The sequence below is a fragment of the Dermacentor albipictus genome, chromosome 2 (assembly GCF_038994185.2).
Source record: "Dermacentor albipictus isolate Rhodes 1998 colony chromosome 2, USDA_Dalb.pri_finalv2, whole genome shotgun sequence".
In the NCBI taxonomy this organism is placed as follows: domain Eukaryota; kingdom Metazoa; phylum Arthropoda; class Arachnida; order Ixodida; family Ixodidae; genus Dermacentor; species Dermacentor albipictus.
The window spans coordinates 68,872,068-68,895,283 of NC_091822.1; the positions used below are offsets into that span (position 1 = coordinate 68,872,068).

General features: G+C 45.4%; 1 protein-coding gene across 3 annotated transcripts in view; it reads left to right on the forward strand.

Moving 5' to 3' along the window:
- The window catches only part of LOC135903244 (sodium/iodide cotransporter-like), an 85,749-nt gene that overhangs the window by 49,294 nt on the left and 13,239 nt on the right, over positions 1 to 23,216 (forward strand). For all 3 annotated transcript variants that reach the window (XM_065433662.1, XM_070533665.1, XM_070533664.1), the window contains 4 exons: positions 3,896 to 4,036; positions 11,106 to 11,235; positions 15,184 to 15,272; positions 17,833 to 17,942. In XM_065433662.1, the coding sequence (XP_065289734.1) occupies positions 3,896 to 4,036; positions 11,106 to 11,235; positions 15,184 to 15,272; positions 17,833 to 17,942 (470 nt within the window). The remainder of the gene's footprint in view (positions 1 to 3,895; positions 4,037 to 11,105; positions 11,236 to 15,183; positions 15,273 to 17,832; positions 17,943 to 23,216) is intronic.

Sequence of the window (23,216 nt, forward strand, 5' to 3'; positions counted from 1 at the left end):
CAATTCAATAGTATTTTTTGGCAGCCTATCACAGATCCTCCATCTAGCATATTACACAGTTTTTGCTTGCCTTATGCAAGAACGATGGCCACATGTAGAGCTACAGGTGCGCACACTGTTTGAGGCAAAATCAATTTCCAGCTAATCGAGAAATCTCTACGTAATACACAGGCAGTTGCTCTGGCATTTGTTTGTTTTTTTCTCAGCCTTGCTTCTTTCAGCGCACTGAAACGGACGCAAATAAATCATGGCAATGCGCGATCTATATTACGATAGCGTGTATTTGTGTATTCGTTGTTGTTGTTATTTTTCTTTGTAAGAGCTAACCGATTGGGCCTTGATCCAAATTTATTTTCGAACTCAGGTATTTTCATTTCAGATTTACTAAGTACTTCCATGACCGTGCTGCAGATATCTATTGTTGATGTGTTAACAAGCCATGTTTTTTTCTTCTTTCCTTATGGATACAGAGTAATCATTGAGATCGCATCAAAATATGTACGGAAAATAGAAATTACTGACATCAGCTCTCATCCAACATAATGTTTCGTTCCTCCTATTCGCGAGGTGCTCTCTTTGCCTGTTTCAAACACGCTCTATCACTGAACATCTAATGCTGCGCATTTGGAAATCTGAAGTATTCTGCAGCATAGAATGAAATGCACGCTAAACAAAACCAACCGGCACCTACAATATATTCACTACCTTACCTAACCACTGTAGCCTTCAGATCATTTACCTATTATCTCTAAGATCAAAGCAACTCGAACGACTTGGACGAAAAGGAAGACTCAAGACCGAAGCGAGTGCTGAAGTTGTTAGTGAGCGTCTGCATGTGTCTTGAGTCTGCCTTTTCGTCGATGTTTTTTTGCGCTGCTTTACTACTTCTTACGATGAACCAACTAGCCGAAGCTCCCATCTTGCTCACGTTCCCCTTTTATGTAGCCTACAGATATATCGTAAGCAGCAATACTCGAACATACCATTATACGTTGAACAGTATTTTGGTGCTAAACACTTCAAGCATCTTGGCTCCTGCCATGAAAATGGAAATTATTTATCTTATCACGAAACAATAAACATGCACTTGTAGGACCTGTAGACAAAGGCTACCAGAAGGACCGGCAAATAAATCAAAAGTTTAGCATTGGAACAAAGCTAAACAAAGCAATGCACATAATAAAGTGAAGTCTAGAAACAAGCTGAAACAAATGTGTGGAAAGTGGCGCACTCCACGCACCAATAATTACAAGATAGAATCTAAGATTCTGCACATGCCTAAAGTAGCTAATGTGCTTACAAAATAGCAAGCATAACTAGTAGACTGAAAAGTAGTTCCGTCGAAGGGTTCACGAGCGGCTTCACCATCAGGAAATTGTGACCCGGCGAATAGTAAAAAGATTAAAACTGAACGCCAACTGCAGAATATAGCACTAGAAAACTAAACGTGCAAACCGCACCAGGAACATATAAAGGGACATACATACGAAATCCACCTTCACAGGCCATCCCTGGCTCCGGTGTTGCAAAGCTGCAGCCGCGTGCACTGAAAACAGCGATACAAAGGACTCTGCCGCTTGAGCAGTTCCGCTTCTTCTCTGTATAATATCGACCATCGTGCTTTCTTTGGTATACGGGTAAAATCACATGAAGATTCCTTGGCCAGGAATACCGCCCATGGTTTCCGCATGCTCGTAGGCGGAAACGTACATACGTCGGCACGCAATGTCAATTTAAAGAGACCGCTTCGGTCAGTAGCAAGGGTCATATACATCCTGCCTGCCAACTTAAAAAAGGACGTTCTGCTGCTTCTTACATACTGCTCAAATTTAGCAAAAACAGGTCGCATTTATTTCTCCTGTTAATTTGTTATAACCCCTTGTGCTTCAGAATCCTTGTTCATTTGTGGAGAAAAAAAAACACGAATTCACCTTTGTCTACGCACCTCGAGAAGTACACCTCGCAACACACAGATAGCAATGGACGCTACTACGGAAGGCCATCCTCTGCAGGTGCTGCTGCCGCTGGAAGCTCTTAAACGACATCACAGCCGCCATTACCGGGGCACTTTTTACAGCTAGAAACGGAGACAAAAGTAACTTCGGCTTTTTTCCTTGAGACACTAGGCAAGAGTGCCAAACGTTACTGAAAAACTTTTATCATAAAACGCGATATTGCCGCGAAATGTGAGCTAAATTAAAGCGGCGAGCAAAATATCTGTATTTGAAGATTTTAGGACGAAAATCCTTCGTCACGGTGTCAACAAGGCTGAATTCGTCAACTTATCACTATATCTACCTAAAGCGATCATGCATCTTTCAGCAGTCTCTTTTCATAAGTGGCGCAATAACATGGGTGAGCCCGTCACTAGTTCTGGTCCTGGATAAGCCTAGCTCATATGTGTCGTGAACGCTTTTAAATGTTCAACGACGAAGCCACACTACAGCAAGCGGTTCGTGAAATTTTGCCCTTTAAGGTAATACGATATCGGGACGCGTAGACGCTACAAGCTTTTCGAAAAATGCCTCCTTACTGTTCTTTGCGGAATCGTAACTTCAGATTGGCCCGAAAGTCATCGCATGCAACTATTTCTTTTCATACAGAAAATATAGAAGCCAAGCACCGAAGCGAACATTCTCATGGTGAACGATTCAACTCGCGAGCAAGCACTTTACACAATAGAAGGGAAAATTGATTAAAGAGTAATTCAGGTATGACACAAGACGTGATCCAGACAAATGTCACACTGAAGTGGCAAACTGATTTCATTCTAGTAAAGAGCACCTGCGGTATGGCTCGGATATGGAGCGGTTCTGTGCAAGGACATGTAGCCATTCTACGGATACCGATTACTGACAATGTCCCCTAAACTGGTTAGAAGAGAATTGGCGATGAGTTGTCGCATTCATGTCGTTTCTTACGTGTCCTATCTTTACCGACTGTCATAAATGCACATTGAAAGCATGTTGGTTGAAGGCGTGCAACTGTACCTATTGTGCGAAACGCGTAATTACTGGAGGAGGCTCTTGCAGATGACCGCAAAGCTAAGGGCAAGCATCAAGTTCAGTTGTCCTAGGCTCCTCGATAAAAAAAAATCCCTTCCATCCACGGCCGTCCGAGAAGTAGAATAGTTGACGCAATTGACGCGCTGACGGCTCTGCTTCGAGGACGGCTTCACTGGGGCCCTTTGGGAAGCGAAACTCTCAGATTTAATGCCGGGAAGCATACCAGACTACCTATCCTCAAAAGAGCTCAGTTAGCAGCAAACCAACCGCTTTCTTTTTTTCTTACATCCTGATCTGCCCTGAATACAGCTCAACGACAGAATTTATTTGCAGGTTGCTTCTTGATACAGAATAGTATGTACGAACGTCAAAAAACCCAAATTGGTTAGAGACTTTGAAGGGATGATTGAGACATCACTGCAATATGCAAAGAAAGAGTAATCGCACCCTGATGATTCTTGTAGGAAAAGCCATCGTTCCTCAGCTAAACCATCCAATAAAGCCATAACATTGTGCGGTAGGTTGACATGTTGACGCAACATTCAGGATTTTTGTGCGTTACAGTATTCAAGACGCATCTTATGAGTGTATACCGTCGTTTTAGACGACACAAATGTCACGATCAAATTAGCTTCCATTTTCATGAAATCTGACAGAAAGACTAGTACTGAATCACTTCGTTGAGGAAATATGCATCCGGGATGAATACTTCATGTAATGGCTTGCGAGGTTTTCTTTAGATCTATAAAAGCAATGCGAATTATAAGATAAAGCGGGTCTCACGAGTATGTGAACCGCACGACAACAGCGGGAATGGTTCAACACCGTTGTCGACAGTGGACAATGTTGTTGCTGTTAGTAACACTTCGATGGCTCGCTCTGTCATTCAGGACGAACGTTGACTTCACGAGTGACGAGAACCTGTGGAGCGGCTTAGCGGCAGCGGTGCCTTTCAGCCTGGTGCGCACAGCATTTGATCAGATGGCCGTGCAAAGATTTATGGCGGCCAAGACACTGCGAGATGCGCGGAGGTACGTAACCCCTCATCTCTTGGACTTTCACCTAAACAGCACTTCACACATCTCTCGTCGAAGCTGGAATTCGGTTTCGCTCTGTGTTTTATACGCATTCAGGTCTTCGCCCTAAAACTGCGCTAGGTAGTTTCGTGCACGGCGACGCTAAGCGCATGGACTGCGACTGGTAACCTAACCTCTACACTATCTCACAAGTCGTTTTCAGCACTGTAGAAGGCGTAGGACTCCTTAGCCACTAAAAATACCGAATGCCCCTCGACATGTGTTCATAGTTGCCTCGTCGTCTGCTCCGTGGCTGCTGAATTCGCGGCATACCAAGTACATGCGCAAAGTTGCTAAGGTGTCACGTGTTGCTGTTACATACTATGTACCAAGCAGAAATAAACCTATTAAATCCTACCATCATCAGACCACCAGACTTGGAACTACTGTGCGCACGTCTTACATACGTCAGCACTGCTAACGCCTTGAGAGATGACGTATGATTTATAACTTAGCCATGTATTAACATGGCCAGAGTTCTTCGTGTAGCTTTTCGTGAACTAGCTTATGTGTGTGTGTTCTGTGCCACACGGGAAGTTTCTAATTCTGTCGAGCGTCTTCCCTAGTTCATGAGAAGACATCTTCAGGCAAAAAAATAGACGACAATGTGAGCGTTGCTGACACAACGAAAAAGACTCACTAGGCCTGTTTGGGACTACTTAAAACATTCAGACTGCAAATAGACGAGTTGCGATTTATTCGGCATGAATGAATCGCAATCTCCTAGGGATCCCGACTGTAGCCGTTCATTGCAAGAGTGCTACACGAATTTCTTAACTATTTAGAATCATCATCGACCACATACTCTCGCCTTGTAGTTTTTCACCATCCTAACCTCTTGGTTTTCCACCCCTAGTAGATCTGCGACTTGGAATATTATTGTAGTGCATACAGATGAGCACGCAAGGAACATGAAAGACATGAACATGGCTGTAACTTTCTACTATGGGTTTTATTTCCGGTTACCATGTCTTACTTATATCCTCAGCCTCTCACATCGGCGAACAGGTGCCTATTAGCATAATCACTTATTCAAATGAAAAGAAACAAAAAAACAAGAAATATTACAAACACCACTTGCATTAGGAAGAGAATGGTGACGTTTTTGTAATTCAAGCGCATGCGCCAACATTACAATTTTGTATCAAAACTTCTTTCTGGACGAGTGGGTGCATACATGATTTTAAAATTGTAACAGCGCTAACACATGCATCCACAATGTAGCAAGGAGGAGAAAAAAGCGCTGAATCGAAGCTTCTGTCTCGTCCTTGTTACTTTGTGGATGCATATGATAGCGCTGTTACAATTTTCAAATTAATTACAAATTTTTATTTGACAATGCAATAAACAAATTCTGCAGCAAGCATGCCCACCCATAGTGATCCAGTCTGCTTGTAAATTCAGGCGAGTTAACTTTCCCGATTATATTGAATGTATGACACCGCCTCTTCAGACCGGCGAACGTCAACAAACAAATGGGCAGCGATGGCAGGCTGCTCGATCGTTGACAGAAGTTTTTACGTGGTTCAGACTTGACATGTAAGCTTCTAGTTACATGTGCAATATCTCAGCTGTCGTCATAGACTCGTCGAGCACAGTAAATCTGCAAAACCACGTCAGTGAAGTCATCGAAGCTAATGTACATGCAACGTTTTGCGCAGCAATTGTTACATAAGCGTACTTCTACTGTCAAACACTCGTTCAACTGCCCCCAAAAATGAAAAATAAATGTACAGATCCCACGCTTTGGGAATCAGTGTTAGCGAAGCTTTCTGTGCTGTTTACTTTGATTGACTATACTTAGCGGTGCTGTTCACGGCAAATGTTAAATTTCTTCAACGTTTAGTGCAACGTGAGAGGGGTGAGTTCATAACAGATACCTTGCGTGCACCACTCCTATTTGTCCGCGTAGTACACAGAACGTAAAGGGGGAAGTGTTTGCTTGGGGCGTTGTTGTCCGCCATACTTCAGTTTCTCTGAGAGGTTTTAGCATTGTCACTGCCTCAGAAGGCACATCCCTTCATGGCAGAAGGATTAAACCTGAGATGGATTATGGGGCTATGCGTGCCACAACCACAATATGATTATAGGGCACGCCGCAAGGGCAGACTCTGGATTAATCTTCACACCATGGTGTTCGTTAACGTGTCCCTAAATCTAAGTACACACGCGTTTTTATTTCGGTCCTGTCGAAATGCGGCTGCCACGGTCAGGATCAAATCCGTGAACCCGAGCAATGCCACAGCGGCAAAGCTTTCTCGGCGGGCACAGAAGTGTTCATTTGACGTGTGACTGCTTCCGTAATTTCGCCTAGATCCTAGGATGAGCTTTAATGCGCATCTGCTTTGCACCCTGCGTAAGCTGTGCGGGTGATAAATTTGCGTGGTGTTTATTTTTCAGAAATATCAGAAATGTACCATACCGTAACTTGAACTTAAATTTATCCTGTTTGTCCGCAACCGGATGTAGTGTCTATAGAAGTACTGTTCCCTTGCCTACTTACGTCACTTTATCCCTATCCCTCCTTCTCCCCGGCACCACCCCTGATAAGGGAACTGCGCACGAAGACTGGCATGGCTTTAATTCATTCGCTTCGTGACTGCGTCGGTTCTATCAATGCTCTGCCTCCTCTCCACTCTACCATATCTGGTTTCCCTTTGGGCTTACACCTTAGTAGAAAGGTAAGCGCTGCAATTCGTGGGGGTTGCAGTGGATTGCAGTTGTCAAGAAACTTATCTGGCGACACCCTGGTAGCTCCAGAGGGCATTGCGCATATTCAATGGGGTGCAAAGGTCCAAACGAATTCCTGGCATCGCCTTTTTTCTCTGCCGCGCTCCTGTTCTGCATACAAACGCTCCGGACTCACTCATCCCCCGCTCCACCCCACTGCTGTGTGCTACACAGAAGCAGCAGCATTGGGAAAGTCGAAGGAAGGCGCAAAGAAAGCTTCACTTTAAAATAAATAATATATGACTTCTGAACCGGTACAAGTATGTAAGAAATGCAAAGTGCAGTGGCTGCTCTGGAATACACTGTAGTGTACGATCGTATTAGAATGACTAGATATGTGCAGCACGGAGGGAAACAGCTGTAGTGTCAAAGACTGCGTAGGATTTGGTGGTGCGATACAAATAAGAACTTTGCGACATTAAACGTTACTTACATTCTCGAGTTTTGCATACCAAACCCACGATATGATTATGAGGCACGTTGTAGAAGAGGACATTGGCAGAGGAAAACCACGGTTTAATTTTGGCCACGTAGGGTTCTTTAACATGCATGGTACACAGGCGTTTTTTCATATCTCCCCTGCCAAATGCGGCCACCGAGGCCGGGATTCGATCGTGGGATCGTGGGCTCCGGGGCGCAACGTCACAGCCACTACAGCTTGCGGACATAGAACGAAGTCGGCTAACAAAAGACAAAGGTAATCGCAGATGTTCCCCGAGAGAAACCCTGGTGCTGCAGTGGACGTGAATAGGTTGATGATTATTCTTAGGGGCGCAATGATTAATTATAATTATAACGTTTTCTCACGGGTAGGAGGCTTCAAATCAACTAAACTATTAACTATTAAAGTCAAGGGCGCAGGTTGCACGCTAATGCTAGAAGGTATGTGGCAGAAAGTCCCAGTCCGCCTTTCTCACGGCGCGACTGGGCATGCCCCCTCTTCTAGCGGATTAGTCCCTAAACGTTTTGGAAGGGACGTGCGCCCGGCAGCGGGGCCATGTATCGGAAGAAGTCCCCCGAAAAAAAAAAGCGCACGGACTCACACTTCAGTAAACACTCTTGCCGTGCACCGCCTTGTAACTCCACTTTTATATAGCTCTACGTCGTGGTGTCGTGCCTAAAACGTGCGTAGCGTAAACGGCACTTCAAAACAGAAAGCGACCAGGGCTTCGTCCGGACTGCGCCATGCACCACGCTGTTACCGCCTTGCAATGATATCTGGCAAATTTATCGTAAACCCCGGGTTACACTTGGGCGACACTTCAAAAACATTGCGTTCCTAACTAAATCTTCTTGCGGCTTCGACCCTCTCTTGCTGATGGCGGCAGCACGTGCCTCACTTCACGTACTCATTTAAGGTGCGGTAACACTGGGGTGGTATGAGACCCACAAGACGCTGACGCCAACTATTGTGCACAATGTGTCGCAGAGACAACTTTATCGTAATAGGACGACAACCACGCAACTGATGGGTGCGAGTTCTCGTAGCGCGACGGGTTTTCTTGTCGATGACGGCACCGACGAAATCAGCGTGCCGACCATGATGGCTCGTCGGAACCTCATGCTATGGTCCGTCGAACCAACAACGTGATAGCCAGGACGCCTTCCCTTGTATATACAATTAATCGAGCTCAAAATGAGTCGAAACATGTCTTCGAAGTTGAAATGGGCAAGCTTCAGTCATCTCAAGCCGTGGACCAAAATGTGAGCCGACGCTGATCCGGTTTAGCGAACGTTGGGTTAGGCCTGGCCCCGTCAAGTTCGTGCACCCACTACCGATGGATCTGAATATAAATACAAGCAGTAACGGCGAAGAAAACTGCTCTTATAGTTCAGTTGTGGCAATATAGCAATTCGATATCAACTACTGCTCACTTCGCACAGCACGTACACAATAAGAGGCGACACAGCGCTGTCCCGAAGGCTGCAGGTCATATTTGCTACGTAGAGGGGTGGGTCTGTGTGTGTTGTTATGCTGACATATTTCTTAAATCAAGAGAAGCAGTGTTTACCTCTGCATCAAACGGGAAAAACGCAACAGTGCGTTTTGTGCAGCAGCACAAACAACCGCCTTGCTCGGTTGCCAACAATGTCAGCGATTTCAGTTGCGTTTTTACGAGCGAACAACGTGGGTATACGTGAGGGCTCATGCCGAACCCTCTTTTCTCTAATAATACTTTATGGCACACACAAACTGTGAGTATGATGATGTTAAAGAGAAGCGAGAATCAGTAATAACAGCCCGTAATATATGCGTCTGGATCCCTGTCACCGTTGTTTAAGAGGCTGGGCCGCTCATACTGACTGGTTTCAGGGAGGAAAAATGCGGCTAATGTGCGCAGATATCTGTGTTTGCTACGTTTTGACATAATCTCGTATAAACGATGGGCTGCTTCCATAATATCCTAAGCTAACAACGATCCGTTGGTGTAGATGTCGATGAAATCAAACGGAATTCGCGAATACGACGCTGATGGCTGCGTTTGAAGACTTGTCGAATATGCGAAATGTCTAATGATAGTGTAAAAGCAATACAAAACGCCTGTTGCGAGAGCAGACATCTACGACAACAAACTCCAAGGCAGCCACGTCGGCACAAGGTACTCAGCGTGCCTTTATCGGTGGCGCTATTAGCACAACAGCGCACTAAAGCGTGCTCGTCCAGCCGTCAGTGACTGCTACGTGACTTACAGGAATGACATGCTGCCTCGAAGAAGCCATTAATAATTAATCGTGATCCACCAAATGAACAACCGAAGCACCATCAGTATGGGTGTGCGAGGAACACAGGAACATGAACAAAAGGCGGATTTCAGCACGTAAGGCATCGAAGAAACTACGAAACATCTCCTGTGCGCCTGCCCCATATACGAAGATGAGAGAAGTGGCCTTCGGGCAGCTTTGGGGCGCTTAGACGACCAGCCTTTTACAGTGAAGATCTTAGGCCCATGGTCTTGTGCGTCTGCCATATGCAAGTCTACAAAGGCGCTCGTGCATTTGTTGATACGTGTTCCATTGCTTATGTGTGTAACAGTGTAAACTGTGAACTTCTTTCATCCTTCTCCTGCTTCAGTGCCTTCTCCCAATACCCCAGTGCTGGGTAGCCTACCGGGCTCAGCTTGGTTAACCTTCCTGCTTCTCCCTTATGTCCTCTCTCTCTCTATAGAAGGTATAAGGTTGTTTTTCCCGCTGAATCCGCCCCTTCATCGTCTTCACGCTGGCACAAGCACCGGCTCCGACAAGGAATCTTCCCAGGTGATGATCGTCACCAGCGTTAGAGCCCTATCTTCCAAAGCCAACCATTTTTAACTGCGCAGCTTCATTGCATGAGGCCTCGACCCATCTAAATATCACAAATAATTTGCTAGTATGCAAGATGTTGCTATGATGGTTGCTACAACGTAGCCCCTATTTTCACATAGATCGGAAAGTCCGTGAAGTCAAAATTAATTGTTATTTTGCTGTTTTATTGCGATAGCAATTGTATGTGCACTCCAGGCGCACTTCTACTGTCGCCGTCGCCGTGGTGTTCCGTATAAAGTGCGAGGGCGATAACACCGTCGCCGCGAGCCCTTCGCTGTATGTGCGAGTGAAGGCGTGCGAAGGGAGCCAACCATCTCGGCTCAATCTCGCCCGTGCAGAAGGGATGAGAGCGGGGAGAAGTCGCGCCGTCTTCCATCGCGGGCTAGACACCCAACATTGTGAGGCACCAGGGGGGAAGGAGGCGGCGTTCCACTCCGGCTCCAACTGCGTACACGGACGCTGCGCGCAGTCGCGCGGCCATGTCTTGAGAGCGATCTGCGTAGAGGACAGAGTTTAGGTGCGTCGACGGCTCGTTGCTTTGCCGATGCTGCGTGTTCTCGGTACTCTGTTTGCGTTGAAGCGATAGAGTTCACGAAGGTCACTTCACTCGCTGTTCTTGGCGCGCTTACTCACGCCAGTATTTCGACAGTGAGTGTCCGCAGTCATCAAATATGACGTCTTGAATGTTTGTTTATGCGCACTCATACCATGCTTGTTAATTCACTTACTAAGCGAATGTCCTTTTCCTAGTTTTGAAAGCCGGTAAACCTACCTTCCTTGCTTCTTATAGCAGTCTACTAATTTACTATCGCAATTGATGCTTATCCTTCCGGGCGAAACTGCGACGTTTTTCGATGCCCGTTTGCAAGCCTAGAAAGAGCATTCCATAAGTGCTATAAAATACAAATTTACGCTTGTGTATTTTTTAAATATACCATGCAGAAAAAACATTCTCACCTCTACGACAGCCATTCCCCATCTTCATTTGCAGGATAGCCATCGGCGGCCCTCTCTTGGCGTTTTTCTTTTTCACTCTGGGCCTTGCAACGTCTTTGGCCCTCATTTACTGGTACACAGACTGTGACCCGGTCTTGAGTGGTGCCATCAAAAGCTATGACCAGGTGAAAATCATATTATATGCGTCATTTTATCTCCGTTATCCTCAATTTGTACCTTTCGCTTAATGATTGTACACATACTTTCCTTTGTAGTAGTAGTGCCTCTTAAACTTGTTTCCTCCTACCAGAAATCATATGCACGAACAGCCGCTCAAAACCAGTGATAGGTCGACGAAGAGTGTTCAGTTGGTTCGCAACCACGCCGCTTCCCAGGCGCTCGTACAATAATCGATGCTTCCGATTCTACTTACGCCCGACTCAAAGTTCGCCTTCTCCATCAATCTTGTCACTATACAGGAATTGCCAAAAGCTGAGTTTTCCGGAGCCTAATTGTGCCATTTGGAGAAGATATTTGCGTTAAGCAGCCTGGCACTAGAGGCATACAAAGACACTACTAAGATATGAGCTTGCTGCACTTACCCGAAGGAATGTTAAGCGTTTGCTGGTGCCACGTTCTAAAATTTTCATGGATCAGGGTAACATGTGCACGCATAAACTTCAAAAAGTACAGTTTGGCAGCTGTTCGTAACCTGATACGGCATGTTCAAAGCTAAGAAAAAGGAAAACACTCCGACAGAAAAACGCATAGACTGGACTTGTTGTTTGTGTGAGAACATGTGTATTTGCGCGTCAGCTTTTTGAATTTATCATTCCTTCAAGCTGTTGTAATTTGCTTTGCCCGCGCCTTAGTTATCTCGTCTTGTCACGGATATGCAGAGCAAGCGAGCACGGCGCTGCGGTAGAATTTTGTGTCGTCTATAGCATAGAAGTGAAAAAAAAATTACGGCAGACCTGATATCGCAATCACTCACGACGATAATGCGAATAGCAATCCAGCGCTGTAGCAACTACCATGTCCCTGAAGTCAAATTTATTTAACACCTGTAGTGGCAATTCTGAGACGTTGCATGCTTTGGCTGTGTGCTAAATACTCCTATATCGTGCCTCATTGCAATGGTACTCCCTTGCCGAGGTCGCCCATGGGTATGAATTCATGACGATGTCTGTATGACGCCGACCCATTGATGATGAAATGACAAATAAGGAACGAAAGTGATCGAACGACATATGCGTGTAACGATGACAGCATAACAAGAATGACATTCCGATTCTTAAATTATAACGATTTTATCACGACGCCAGTGTAACAACGACAGGAGGACAATGAAAGGACGACTGTATGACGACGGTGGTGTGAGGACGATGTTATGACGACAACCGAATACGAATCTGAAATGACGCGAGGGCACGACCAAGAGGCATGGCCACGGCGGTATGACAACGGATGCCTAATAGCATTCGTGTGACGACGAAGCAATGAAGACGCCGGTTTAATCACGACTGAATGACAACAGCAAGATTACGATAGAATTAAGAACAAGGAATGATGCTGATGGACCGACGAAAGTGGTATGACGACGACGATATGACGAGAATTGGATGAGGATACGGAAGTGATGAACATGCTGAAGCGCCACCGTGGCGTCGATGGCATGACGACAACGGATGGCGACGACAGCATGAGTCGTATGGAGGGATTAAAATGACGCTGGAACAACTGTGACGGCATACCGATGGCAGTTTGACAACAAATGCTGGACGACGATGATGGTATGGCAACAGCAAAAGGACAATTGATGACGGCAAGTGTATGATTACAATGACGTGACGACTAGTGGTTCAGAAAAACTGTATGACGATGATGTCGTGATGATGATGACGGCATGACGAGAGTGGAATGACGAAGCTGGAGTGAAGATGATGTAGTACGTCCACGACGACATTACGGTGACGATCAGACAACGCAGGCATAACCATGACTATGAACGATGACGGCATTTACGATTGAATGATGACATCATAATCACAATACAACGACGAATAATAATTGACGTCGATGGAACGACGACGGTGGCATGACAATGACGGCGGGATCACAATTGTGATGACGTTACTTGAAGCTATGATATTGACACAACGGCAGTGAGTTCGCCGCATCTTTGCATTCGCCTACCGGGCGGGCAGGTATAACCACTGCTCGTGTGTCTCGCATTTCAGTGCATTCGGTAACCGAACCCCACAATATACGCCAAGGGGGGCATTCACTATGTCCAGGCAGCCATGCGAAAGTCTTTCTCTATCGAGGTTCGTCACCAATCCTTTACAACTCATGCCGTCATCGCTGCGGTTGATAAGGGGATAAGGGTGAATATGGCAATGGCCTGCCCGTTTGGCTTCGCGCAGTTGGCTTCGTGCGCCTGTAAACAAAGCCACTCTCCATCTAGCGGTGCCTTGCGGTAAAATGCGCAAACGATGCAAAGGTTCACTGTGCCGCGCTCGAGACAGCTGTGACCATCTTACGCACGAAACTCTATATTCATTTTGCGCGATGATCTACCCTTTTAGCCGATGTATAAGTAAAAAAATCAATATTTGAATTGTAGAATTTTACGTGCCAGAACCACGATCTCATTATGAGGCACGCCTTAGTGGGAGACTCCGCATTAATCTCGACCACCAGGGGTTCTCTGCCGTGCACCCAATTTCAGGTACACGGTTATTTTTGCCTTTCACCCCCATCTAAATGCGGCTGCCCTCACCGGAATCTGATCTCCCACGCTCAGGCTTAGCAGCTCAACGTGAAAGCCACTAGGCCAGCACAGCGGGTGTGAATAAGTACCAACTCTCTGCGTATGGTTCATGTGCATACATATTTCCCTTTGTTGCCGAGCTATATATTTGTGCAGAAACTGGGTATGTTGACTTTCTCTTTCACAGTGCATTGAGGACAATTACTCTGTCCAACTTTCACTGACCACATCTCGGGCTGCGGCATGCATTATACGGCGATGTCGAGTCGATTGGGCATTTCTAGCCGCTATAAGAGATGTGCAGAGGAGCGTGAGAACAAGAACTACAAGGACGCAATGCTCTCATGATAAAAAAGTTTATTTCTGCGCAAGCGCTGAAAAATAGTGTCCTTTTTTTATGAGATGCTTTTAACTGTGTCTTTATACATCTTTATTGCCTTATGTTGTGTTGATGAACATATGAGATGTCTGCTTGTGTCCTCTATACCTATGCAAGCTAACATCCCTGCATTCTCCCTTTCTTTCCTCCTCCTAGACATGTGACGGCTTAACTTCCTGCTTGAACGATGGTGCCTGCACCGAAATATATTTTCCTCGATCGTGAGAGCGTTGCATCTTTCTCGTTCCTTGCTTGCTTGTTGATTCTTAAGCGTTCTTTTATAGGAAATCAGTTCCGGCTTGCCCAACTTGCAGTCGTTCAACGGCGTTTTGATGTAGCTTCTGCTGTTTTAATATTTACGCGTATCCCTTTTGTCTGAAAGATGAAGATATCGAGGTAAGTATTTCGGAGCTTAGTTACCTCTTTCTTGAATTTATACTCACAGATTATTCGAAACTAACCACTATTGCACATTGGACTTTGCGGCACTGAGACCTCAAGCGCCTAATTTAATGCTCTGTAGCCAAACGAGTGACGTAGTATAAAGACCACCGATATGCTTCACACAAGGTAATATAATACGCTTCTGAAAACCAGCCAGCCAGTGCGCTTTCAAGCCGGTGGTGGCGTCTTACCTCCGTATTCATTTCTTATTCAAGCTGGTGCTAAATTTTCAATCAATATGCGCTTGTACATTGGGCAGAACATCGATTTCCGCTGGTTTGCATCCACGGCATCTTTTTCCAAAGTATGTCTCCTACTTCGAGAATTGTAATCGGACACAAGTGAATGTCTTGCGAGAAGCAGTAAATTACAACACAACAGGTCTCTGCACCAGCTTGCTTCATGACATCTCAGCAACATTGATGGTACCACATCATATACAGCATCATATACGGTCTTCCTTCTTCATAATATTAAAACATTGTGACTTCGCTTATTGAGAAAAGAATCATGCTGTATCTTTCTATCATACACCAGATCGTTCCTCATTACATGACTGAAAGACTGGCCAGGGTAAAGATGCTACGAGGTTTGTTTCTGGCTGGTCTTATAGGAGCTTCTACAAGGTAAGATTACGTTTAGGTATCTGGTAAAATCCTGCATGCTACACAACTCAGATAAACAAGTATACTCTGCCTCACACACCAGTTCTTGTGGTGTGCAATAATCCTAATGTTGCACTTGTGCCCCGTGCCCAAGCAGATGCCTCATTAACAGATTGCATACTTTCGAAGGGCGCATCAGGGCGTAAGGTGGACAGAAAATACGATAAGATTACGACAGACGCTGTAGTGGGAGAATGACGCGTTAATATTGACCACCTGGGGTTCTTTACCATGAACTCAATGCACCATTGACCAAAAACTAGCTATCAGTCGACTCTGAACTAATCGCAGTGTCCGTATTACGTATTTTAATAAATATTGACATGTACCATATGTACCGGCTAAATGTTGTCAAAATTTAGAAAAGAACGGAGGACGTTGCACGAAAGAATCGCACCCTATATTGACAAGCGTTATTCCCGCTAGTCATGAAGATTTTATTTTATTTTACAAAGGTAATTTCTAATTATTCCTAAATATCTACCTTTCATGTGCCTTATGCAACCCATAAGGTGTCAATGCAAAACTTATGAACGAGGAAAAAAAAAGACGCAGTTTCGTCCAAGAGGGGAAGCATCGGTTTCGATAGCAAATTAACAGCTAGCCATACGAAGTAAGGACGTACTTTTGTAGGCTCTATCAATTTGTAAACATTAGCTTGCTAATTAATCAGCATGGTGTCAGCGTCCACGGTAAAAATGAACACACCACACTCGATGAATGCGCACACTCGCTCTCAAAACGCTGGTGTGAGGAAACATGGCAGCAGCAACGAGCGAAGTGACATTCATGCAATCTATCGCTTCTGCGCAAAGGGAGCGCAGAGGACACAGCACGCACAAAGTTACGAGCCGCCGACGCACCTAGATCCTGCCCCCCAACGCAGGTCTATATCAACACACAGCCATACGACCACGCGCACCCGTGATATGCGCATCTGCGCATGTGGCGAGTGCGCAACAAATGCAGCGTTTAATAATTGAAGGCGGCGTTTAAATAGCCTAGCCTTCTATGGACGTCTGCTATCGCTTAAGCGCGGAGGAGTTGTCCCTTCGTATTCATGAAGTTCAGTAGGGTTTTCCTTACAGGTGCCTTTAAAGCAAAAAAGTACTTACAGACCGAGAAAAAAGGGGCTAATCGAGGGGCCTGATATTTAATAATCATATCATGAGAAGCCAACAAACAAGGACACCAAGGACAACATAGGGGAAATTACTTGTACTTACTGAATGAATTACCGAAATGATAAATTCTCAATAATTTATCATTAATTTCTCATTTTTTATCATATCATTTCTTGGTTTCTTTGTTGGCTTCTCATAAGACACTTATGGGTGGCCTTAAAATCTGTTACCCACCGTGGTTGCTCAGTGGCTATGGTGTTGGGCTGCTGAGCACGAGGTCGCGGGATCGAATCCCGGCCACGGCGGCCGCATTTCGATGGGGGCGAAATGCGAAAACACCAGTGTGCTTAGATTTAGGTGCACGTTAAAGAACCCCAGGTGGCCAAAATTTCCGGAGTCCTCCACTACGGCGTGCCTCATAATCAGAAAACGGTTTTGGCACGTAAAACCCGAAATATTATTATTATTATTAAATTCTGTTGTCTGTCCTATCTGCACATCCTCCGCAACTCTTGCACTGATACCTTATCGAAAGGAAGGTAAATAAAGTAGGCTAGTTCAATTTATTCAGGTACATACCTGCGCACAATGAGAATACACTCATGGCTAGCATGAACAATGCCTAGTTAAATTCGGTTGCGCCCTTTGCACTGCCTCCCCGGTACGTTTTTTAACTCTTGCGACTCTTTATTTAGAGAAGCCGGCATTAGATAGATAGATAGATAGATAGATAGATAGATAGATAGATAGATAGATAGATAGATAGATAGATAGATAGATAGATAGATAGATAGATAGATAGATAGATAGATAGATAGATAGATAGATAGATAGATAGATAGATAGATAGATAGATAGATAGATAGATAGATAGATAGATAGATAGATAGATAGATAGATAGATAGATAGATAGATAGATAGATAGATAGATAGATAGATAGATAGATAGATAGGTAGGTAGGTAGGTAGGTAGGTAGGTAGGTAGGTAGGTAGGTAGGTAGGTAGGTAGATAGATAGATAGATAGATAGATAGATAGATAGATAGATAGATAGATAGATAGATAGATAGATAGATAGATAGATAGATAGATAGATAGATAGATAGATAGATAGATAGATAGATAGATAGATAGATAGATAGATAGATAGATAGACAGACAGACAGACAGACAGACAGACAGACAGACAGACAGACAGACAGACAGTAGATTTTGGAAATACTTGCGAGGTCGAGCCCACAATGTCGTTACAATGCTGCTCTTTGTGAATGGCAGTTTCCGCAGAAGATAGCAATCATGGAGAATTTGCATATGTGAGAGTTCGCTCAGATATGCACCAAACCAGTGCAGCACAATTTGCTTCTTCTTTTTTTAATTGTTCTTTTCATCTTTCACAGCACAGTTTCTTCGGTCGTCAACTCACATGCAGCAATATTTTACATCGACGTCATCAAGCCCCACGTGAGGATGACAGCACGGAAAGCTCGTTTCATAATGCGCGCGCTGGGTAACGTGCTTTTGCCTTACTTCAGGCTCGCTGCATTCTTCAAGAACGATCAGAATGCTGGAAACGCCTTGCTTACTCCTGAAAGTGTGACAAAGTTGCGCCGTTGTTCCAAATGACGTAGTTCTATACAGGCATCTCTCACGCTTTCCAATACGATATTCATGATCACGATAAACCTCAACGTAGAAGTGCAACAGCCGCTAAGAGAAACCTTTAGCTAAGGGCGAATTCCAAATTCCATATAGATACACCTATAAAACTTAAATATGCTAATGGCAAGATAACCGCTGCACCGAAGATATTAAGATATGCTCCATTTGAGAGATTATGTTAAAGTTCTAGTGACTGTCGGAAAGGAAATCTTCATTTCTGACATGGAACGTTTCTTTTTAATTCCCGAAAATTGGTAAGTATAAAAAAACAATAAAACACGAAGTTGACGAATCCGTAATCTAAAGCAGGAAAATCAATATGTGAACTTACAGCTTGTGTGAAAATGCTAAAACCTTTAAAGGGGTTTTCCAAAAACTTTACTCACAATATTTAATCTTGCCGGCAAGGTCTACCATGGAAAGTAATCAGAGGGATAAACGGACGAGGAAATTGAGAAATTAAAGAAAATGGTCGAAATATTAACGGGGATAGTCGATTCGCAACGGTCCGAAATCCAAAACCTAAAGAAATCACAGAGGCAGGCAACCCCTCCTCCTCAACAACCCATTAGACCGATGACAACCCCCCCCCCCCCCCAGCAGCACGTCAACAGCCGCAAGGAGAGGATAAGATGGTCACAAAGGTGCCCTCCCGCCACAAACGAAACGCAAAATTCAACAAGCCGACACTATTCAGGCTATAGAGAAAAGGGTCGAAAATTTGTAAAGGTTACAGGCCAAGATGAATGAATTTATGAACCATATCAGCATCCAAATTCAAGCTGTCCTCGGGGCAGTTCAGAAACAGGCCGAGGAATGCCAAATGCTAAGGAATGAGATGGTCGCCATGAACGGGTGGCAACAGAATATGGAGCAGATCGTCACGCAACTGCAAAGCGGCCAGGCGCGCAAATGAAAATGAAATCTGGCAGTGGAACAGTCGCGGCTTCCGGCGTAAGCGGTTGATTCTGCAACAGTACCTTCCGCTATTCTATTAGATGAGACTCATTTGGCGATTGCGCTCCAGGAAACTGGAGGACCCGCAAAACTGTCAGGCTATCAGGCATTTCATAGTGGCAGGGGGGAGAAATCCCCGGTGACAACGCTCGTGAAAAGAAATATCGCGGCCATTGAACACGATCTAGAGTCGAGAGAGATCGAGAACGTGTTTGTCGAACTTCTAACCGGAAAACAGAAGAACCCTAGTTTATTCCTTCTAAGTTCATACAGCTCACCCAGGCAAAGGAAGGTGAGGTTCAGGGCTCTGCTTCGCAAGGCCCTCAAAGTTTCAAGCAACCAGCCACTGTTGATAGTGGGGGACTTTATTGCAAATCACTAGGAATGGGGGTACCCGCACCAAAGCCCGAAAGGCAGACCGCTGTGGGAAGATACGCATGACATAGGGCTCACTCTGCACACGGACCCTGAGCGTCCAACGAAGGTGGGCAATAGCGTTAGTAAGGATATATCACCAGATCTGACATTCTCGAAAAACATTAAGGATCTATAATGGCTCAATTCGGATCAAAATTTTGGCAGCGACCACTACATAATCGTTTCCATACTGAAAGAGGGCCTTCAAACGCGCAGGGCTCGCGCGCCAGCCGTCGTTGAATGGGATAAGTTTAGAGATATCAGGAGAGCGGAGGAACTGGGGCCCATCAGAAACCTCGAGGAATGGACGATTGCGCTCAAATCGGACGTTAGAGAGACGACAAAAACGCTCGAAGGGGATAACGCCCCGGAGATAGCAGACAGCCGTCTTCTGCATATGTGGGAAGCTAAGCAAAGCATGGAGCGTCGTCTCAAAAATCAGAAATGGAACCACAACCTCAGAAGAAGGATTGCTAGGCATTATAAGGAAATCTAAGATTATACTTTTACATTATGCGAACAAAATTGGGACAACAAGTGTGACGAAATGGAGGGGAGCATGAACCTCTCCTAGACGTGGAACATCCTCAGGCACTTGTTGGACCCCGCAAGCTCAAAAACTCAATCCGGTGTGAGATTGGCAAAAGCTACGCACGCGTTCGTAGGGAACGATAATTATTTCATGAAGAAATTAATTGAGACGTTCGTGGGGAAAACATCGCGAACTCCACTACCCTACTATGGTGGAGCGCCTAACGAGGCGTTGGACGCCCCCATGAGAAAAGCGGAAGTGAGGGCAGAGATTGTAAGACAGAACGAAGTCGGCTCCAGGCCCTGACGGGGTAACGAACAAAATGCTCAGGAACTTAGACGATAATTTCATTAGTTATCTAACGAAGTACATGTAAGAATGTTGGGATAAAGGCGAGCTCCCACAACAGTGGAAGACGGCAAGCATTATTTTTATATCAAAACCTGGGAAGCCTCCGCAATTGGAAAACTTACGGACAATTTCCTTAACTTCATGCGTGGGGAAATTGATGGAGCACGTTGTCCAGACCAGACTGATCGGTTTCATGGAGCAGGGCGATCTGTGGCCACATGAGATGGTCGGGTTCCGACCTCTCTTGTGTACGCAGGACGTCATGCTCCAAATCAAACATGATATAATAGACTCAAGGTCTAAAGATGCACAAGCGATTCTGGGACCGAACCTCACGAAGGCTTTTGACAACGTAAAGCATGAGGCGGTCCTGGAAGGGCTGAACAAGATTAATGTAGGTACCAGGACATATCAATATATCAGGGACTTCCTGACGGGAAGAATGCCTGCTTTAGGTTCCAAACGCTGGAATCCCCCACAATTGAGCTAGGGAGTAAAGGTACGCCCCAGGGATCAGTGCTGTCTCCCCTACTCTTCAACGTGGCTATGAGAGAACTCCCCGAGCAATTGGCAAAGCTCGAAGGATTAACATTTAGTATATATGCGGATGATATCACCCTCTAGGTCAACCGGGGAAGTGATTCAGCCGTTTAAAGCCTGCTCCAGGCCGCCACCGACATCATAGTCTCTTACGCGACCGAGAGAGGCCTAGCATGCTCGCCACAGAAATCAGAATTGTTTATATACAATCCGAAACACTTATGGTGCAAGGCACCATCGGAGATCAAAATTGAAGTGGCGGGTAAGGAGGTACCAATAGTCGAGCAAATTAGAATCTTGGGCCTGATTCTCCAGTCACACGGCTACAATGGCGAGACCATCAAGAGGCTGCAGAATCACGCAATACAGACCCTGAGCCTAATTAGGCGGGTGGCCAGCAAAGGCCGAGGGCTAAAGGAGGAAAATATAATTAAACTGATACAGGCGTACATATTCAGCCGGGTGAGCTATGCAACGCCATATCTCGATTTGAAAGTGGTGGAAAGAGAAAAGATTGATTCTCTAATGAGAAAATGCGTAAAAGGAGCGCTGGGACTGCCCATGTGTACATCAACAGAGAGACTGACCGCTTTAGGAGAGCACAACACATGGGCAGAACTGGCGCAAGCGATGGGAACCACTCAAATTGAGAGACAGCACCACGAGGACAGGAAGATCCATATTGGCCAAAGTTGGAATAAATCCGGACAGAGGCCTCATCCAAAAAGTGGAAGTAGATAGGGAAGTGAGAAAAAATCTGATTAATCCCCCCCCCCTGCTAAAAAACATGCACCCGGAACATAGCAAAGACAGGAGGCATAAACGAGTCGAAGCATTCAAAATTAGATTCGGTAATATTTCGGAACATAAGGTGGCCTCTGTAGACGCGGCGGGAAGTAGCGGCAGTTTCACGGTGGCAACGGCCGTCAGCGGCCGGGGTATTCCCGTGACCGCTGTCACTCTGCGCGGGCGCAACATAGAAGTTGCCGAGGATATTGTGATCGCTTTAGCTTGCGCTGGAACGGACGCGAAATTTGTCATCAGTGACAGCAAAACTGCCATACAAAATTATAGCAAGGAAAGGATCTCGCCCTTAGCGGCCAGCATCCTAGGCCAGAGAAAGTTAAGTAGAAAAATTCAAATAATTTGGGCTCCGGCGCACGAAGCCGTCCCCGGCAACGAGGCGACCCACGAGCTGGCTCGAGATCTCTACCGTCGAGCCGCTACAGGTCCCCTCGATGACCGAGGGAGCGGATAGCGCATGCTAAAATATGGGGAGATCACGCAGCATTATAGACTGGCTCGTAGACTGGTATCCCCGTCAGACCCAAAATTAAACAACAGACAAGCAGTCGCGTGGAGACGACTACAAACTTATACGTATCCGCACCCGGTTATGGCGAACCATATGTTCCCCGAGGCCACGAGCGATAGATCTAATCTTTGTGGGGCGAGAGGGACCCTCGACCATATAATATGGGAATGTCCGTACTCTCCCGTGGGAACGCACAAAATAGGTAGTAGAGACACCTGGGAGACCCTGCTGCGCAGCTCGGACTCTGAGCTCCAGCTCCGGCTCGTCCAACTAGCTGAAGAGGCTGCTGAGGCCCAAGACCTCCCAGCCTCCATCTGAGGCGGCGACACTCGCCCCCTGACCTGCGTGTCGGGGGTGGGTAGATCACCTTATCCGTTGGACAATAAAGTTTATTCTATCTATCTACTCACAATATAGCGGCATAATACAGATCTGTGTGTAAAACGTCAACTTCGTCCGCTTTAGATGTTTTATTAGGTTCAGTTGACAGAATTGTGATCTTATTCGTTATGGAGTTACACAGTTGAAAAATACTACTTGATACATTTGTTTTTAAATTTTGCAATTTTCGCAATTTTTTCAGAAAATTACGCCAGAAATAAAAGCTTCGCTTTACCTTTCTCTTTTACATTCAACATACCTAATCACAATCGGCGCACCGGTCACCGTGAAAACGATTTCTGCGATCCCATGTATATCGATAGCTGTTCCCGAGCTAAAACTTCATATTAACGTCAATACGCAAGAGAAATACTACAATAGCTATCAGGTCTCAGTATCGCACACATCGCGCGAAGAAAAGCGGGTGACGTAATAGACCCGCCTCACGATACCAGTGGAATACACGCGTCGCTTTTGAAGCAACTCTTTCCTTTATAGATGCCGCATCGTTAATAACAAATATACCTTTTGGGTCTTCCATAGATATTGTTTTACGCGTTATTATCTGTCGAACTCTATAGATGAAAACGCTCAAGTCGGGCTGTCAGTGTACATAGTCCAGCAAGCTT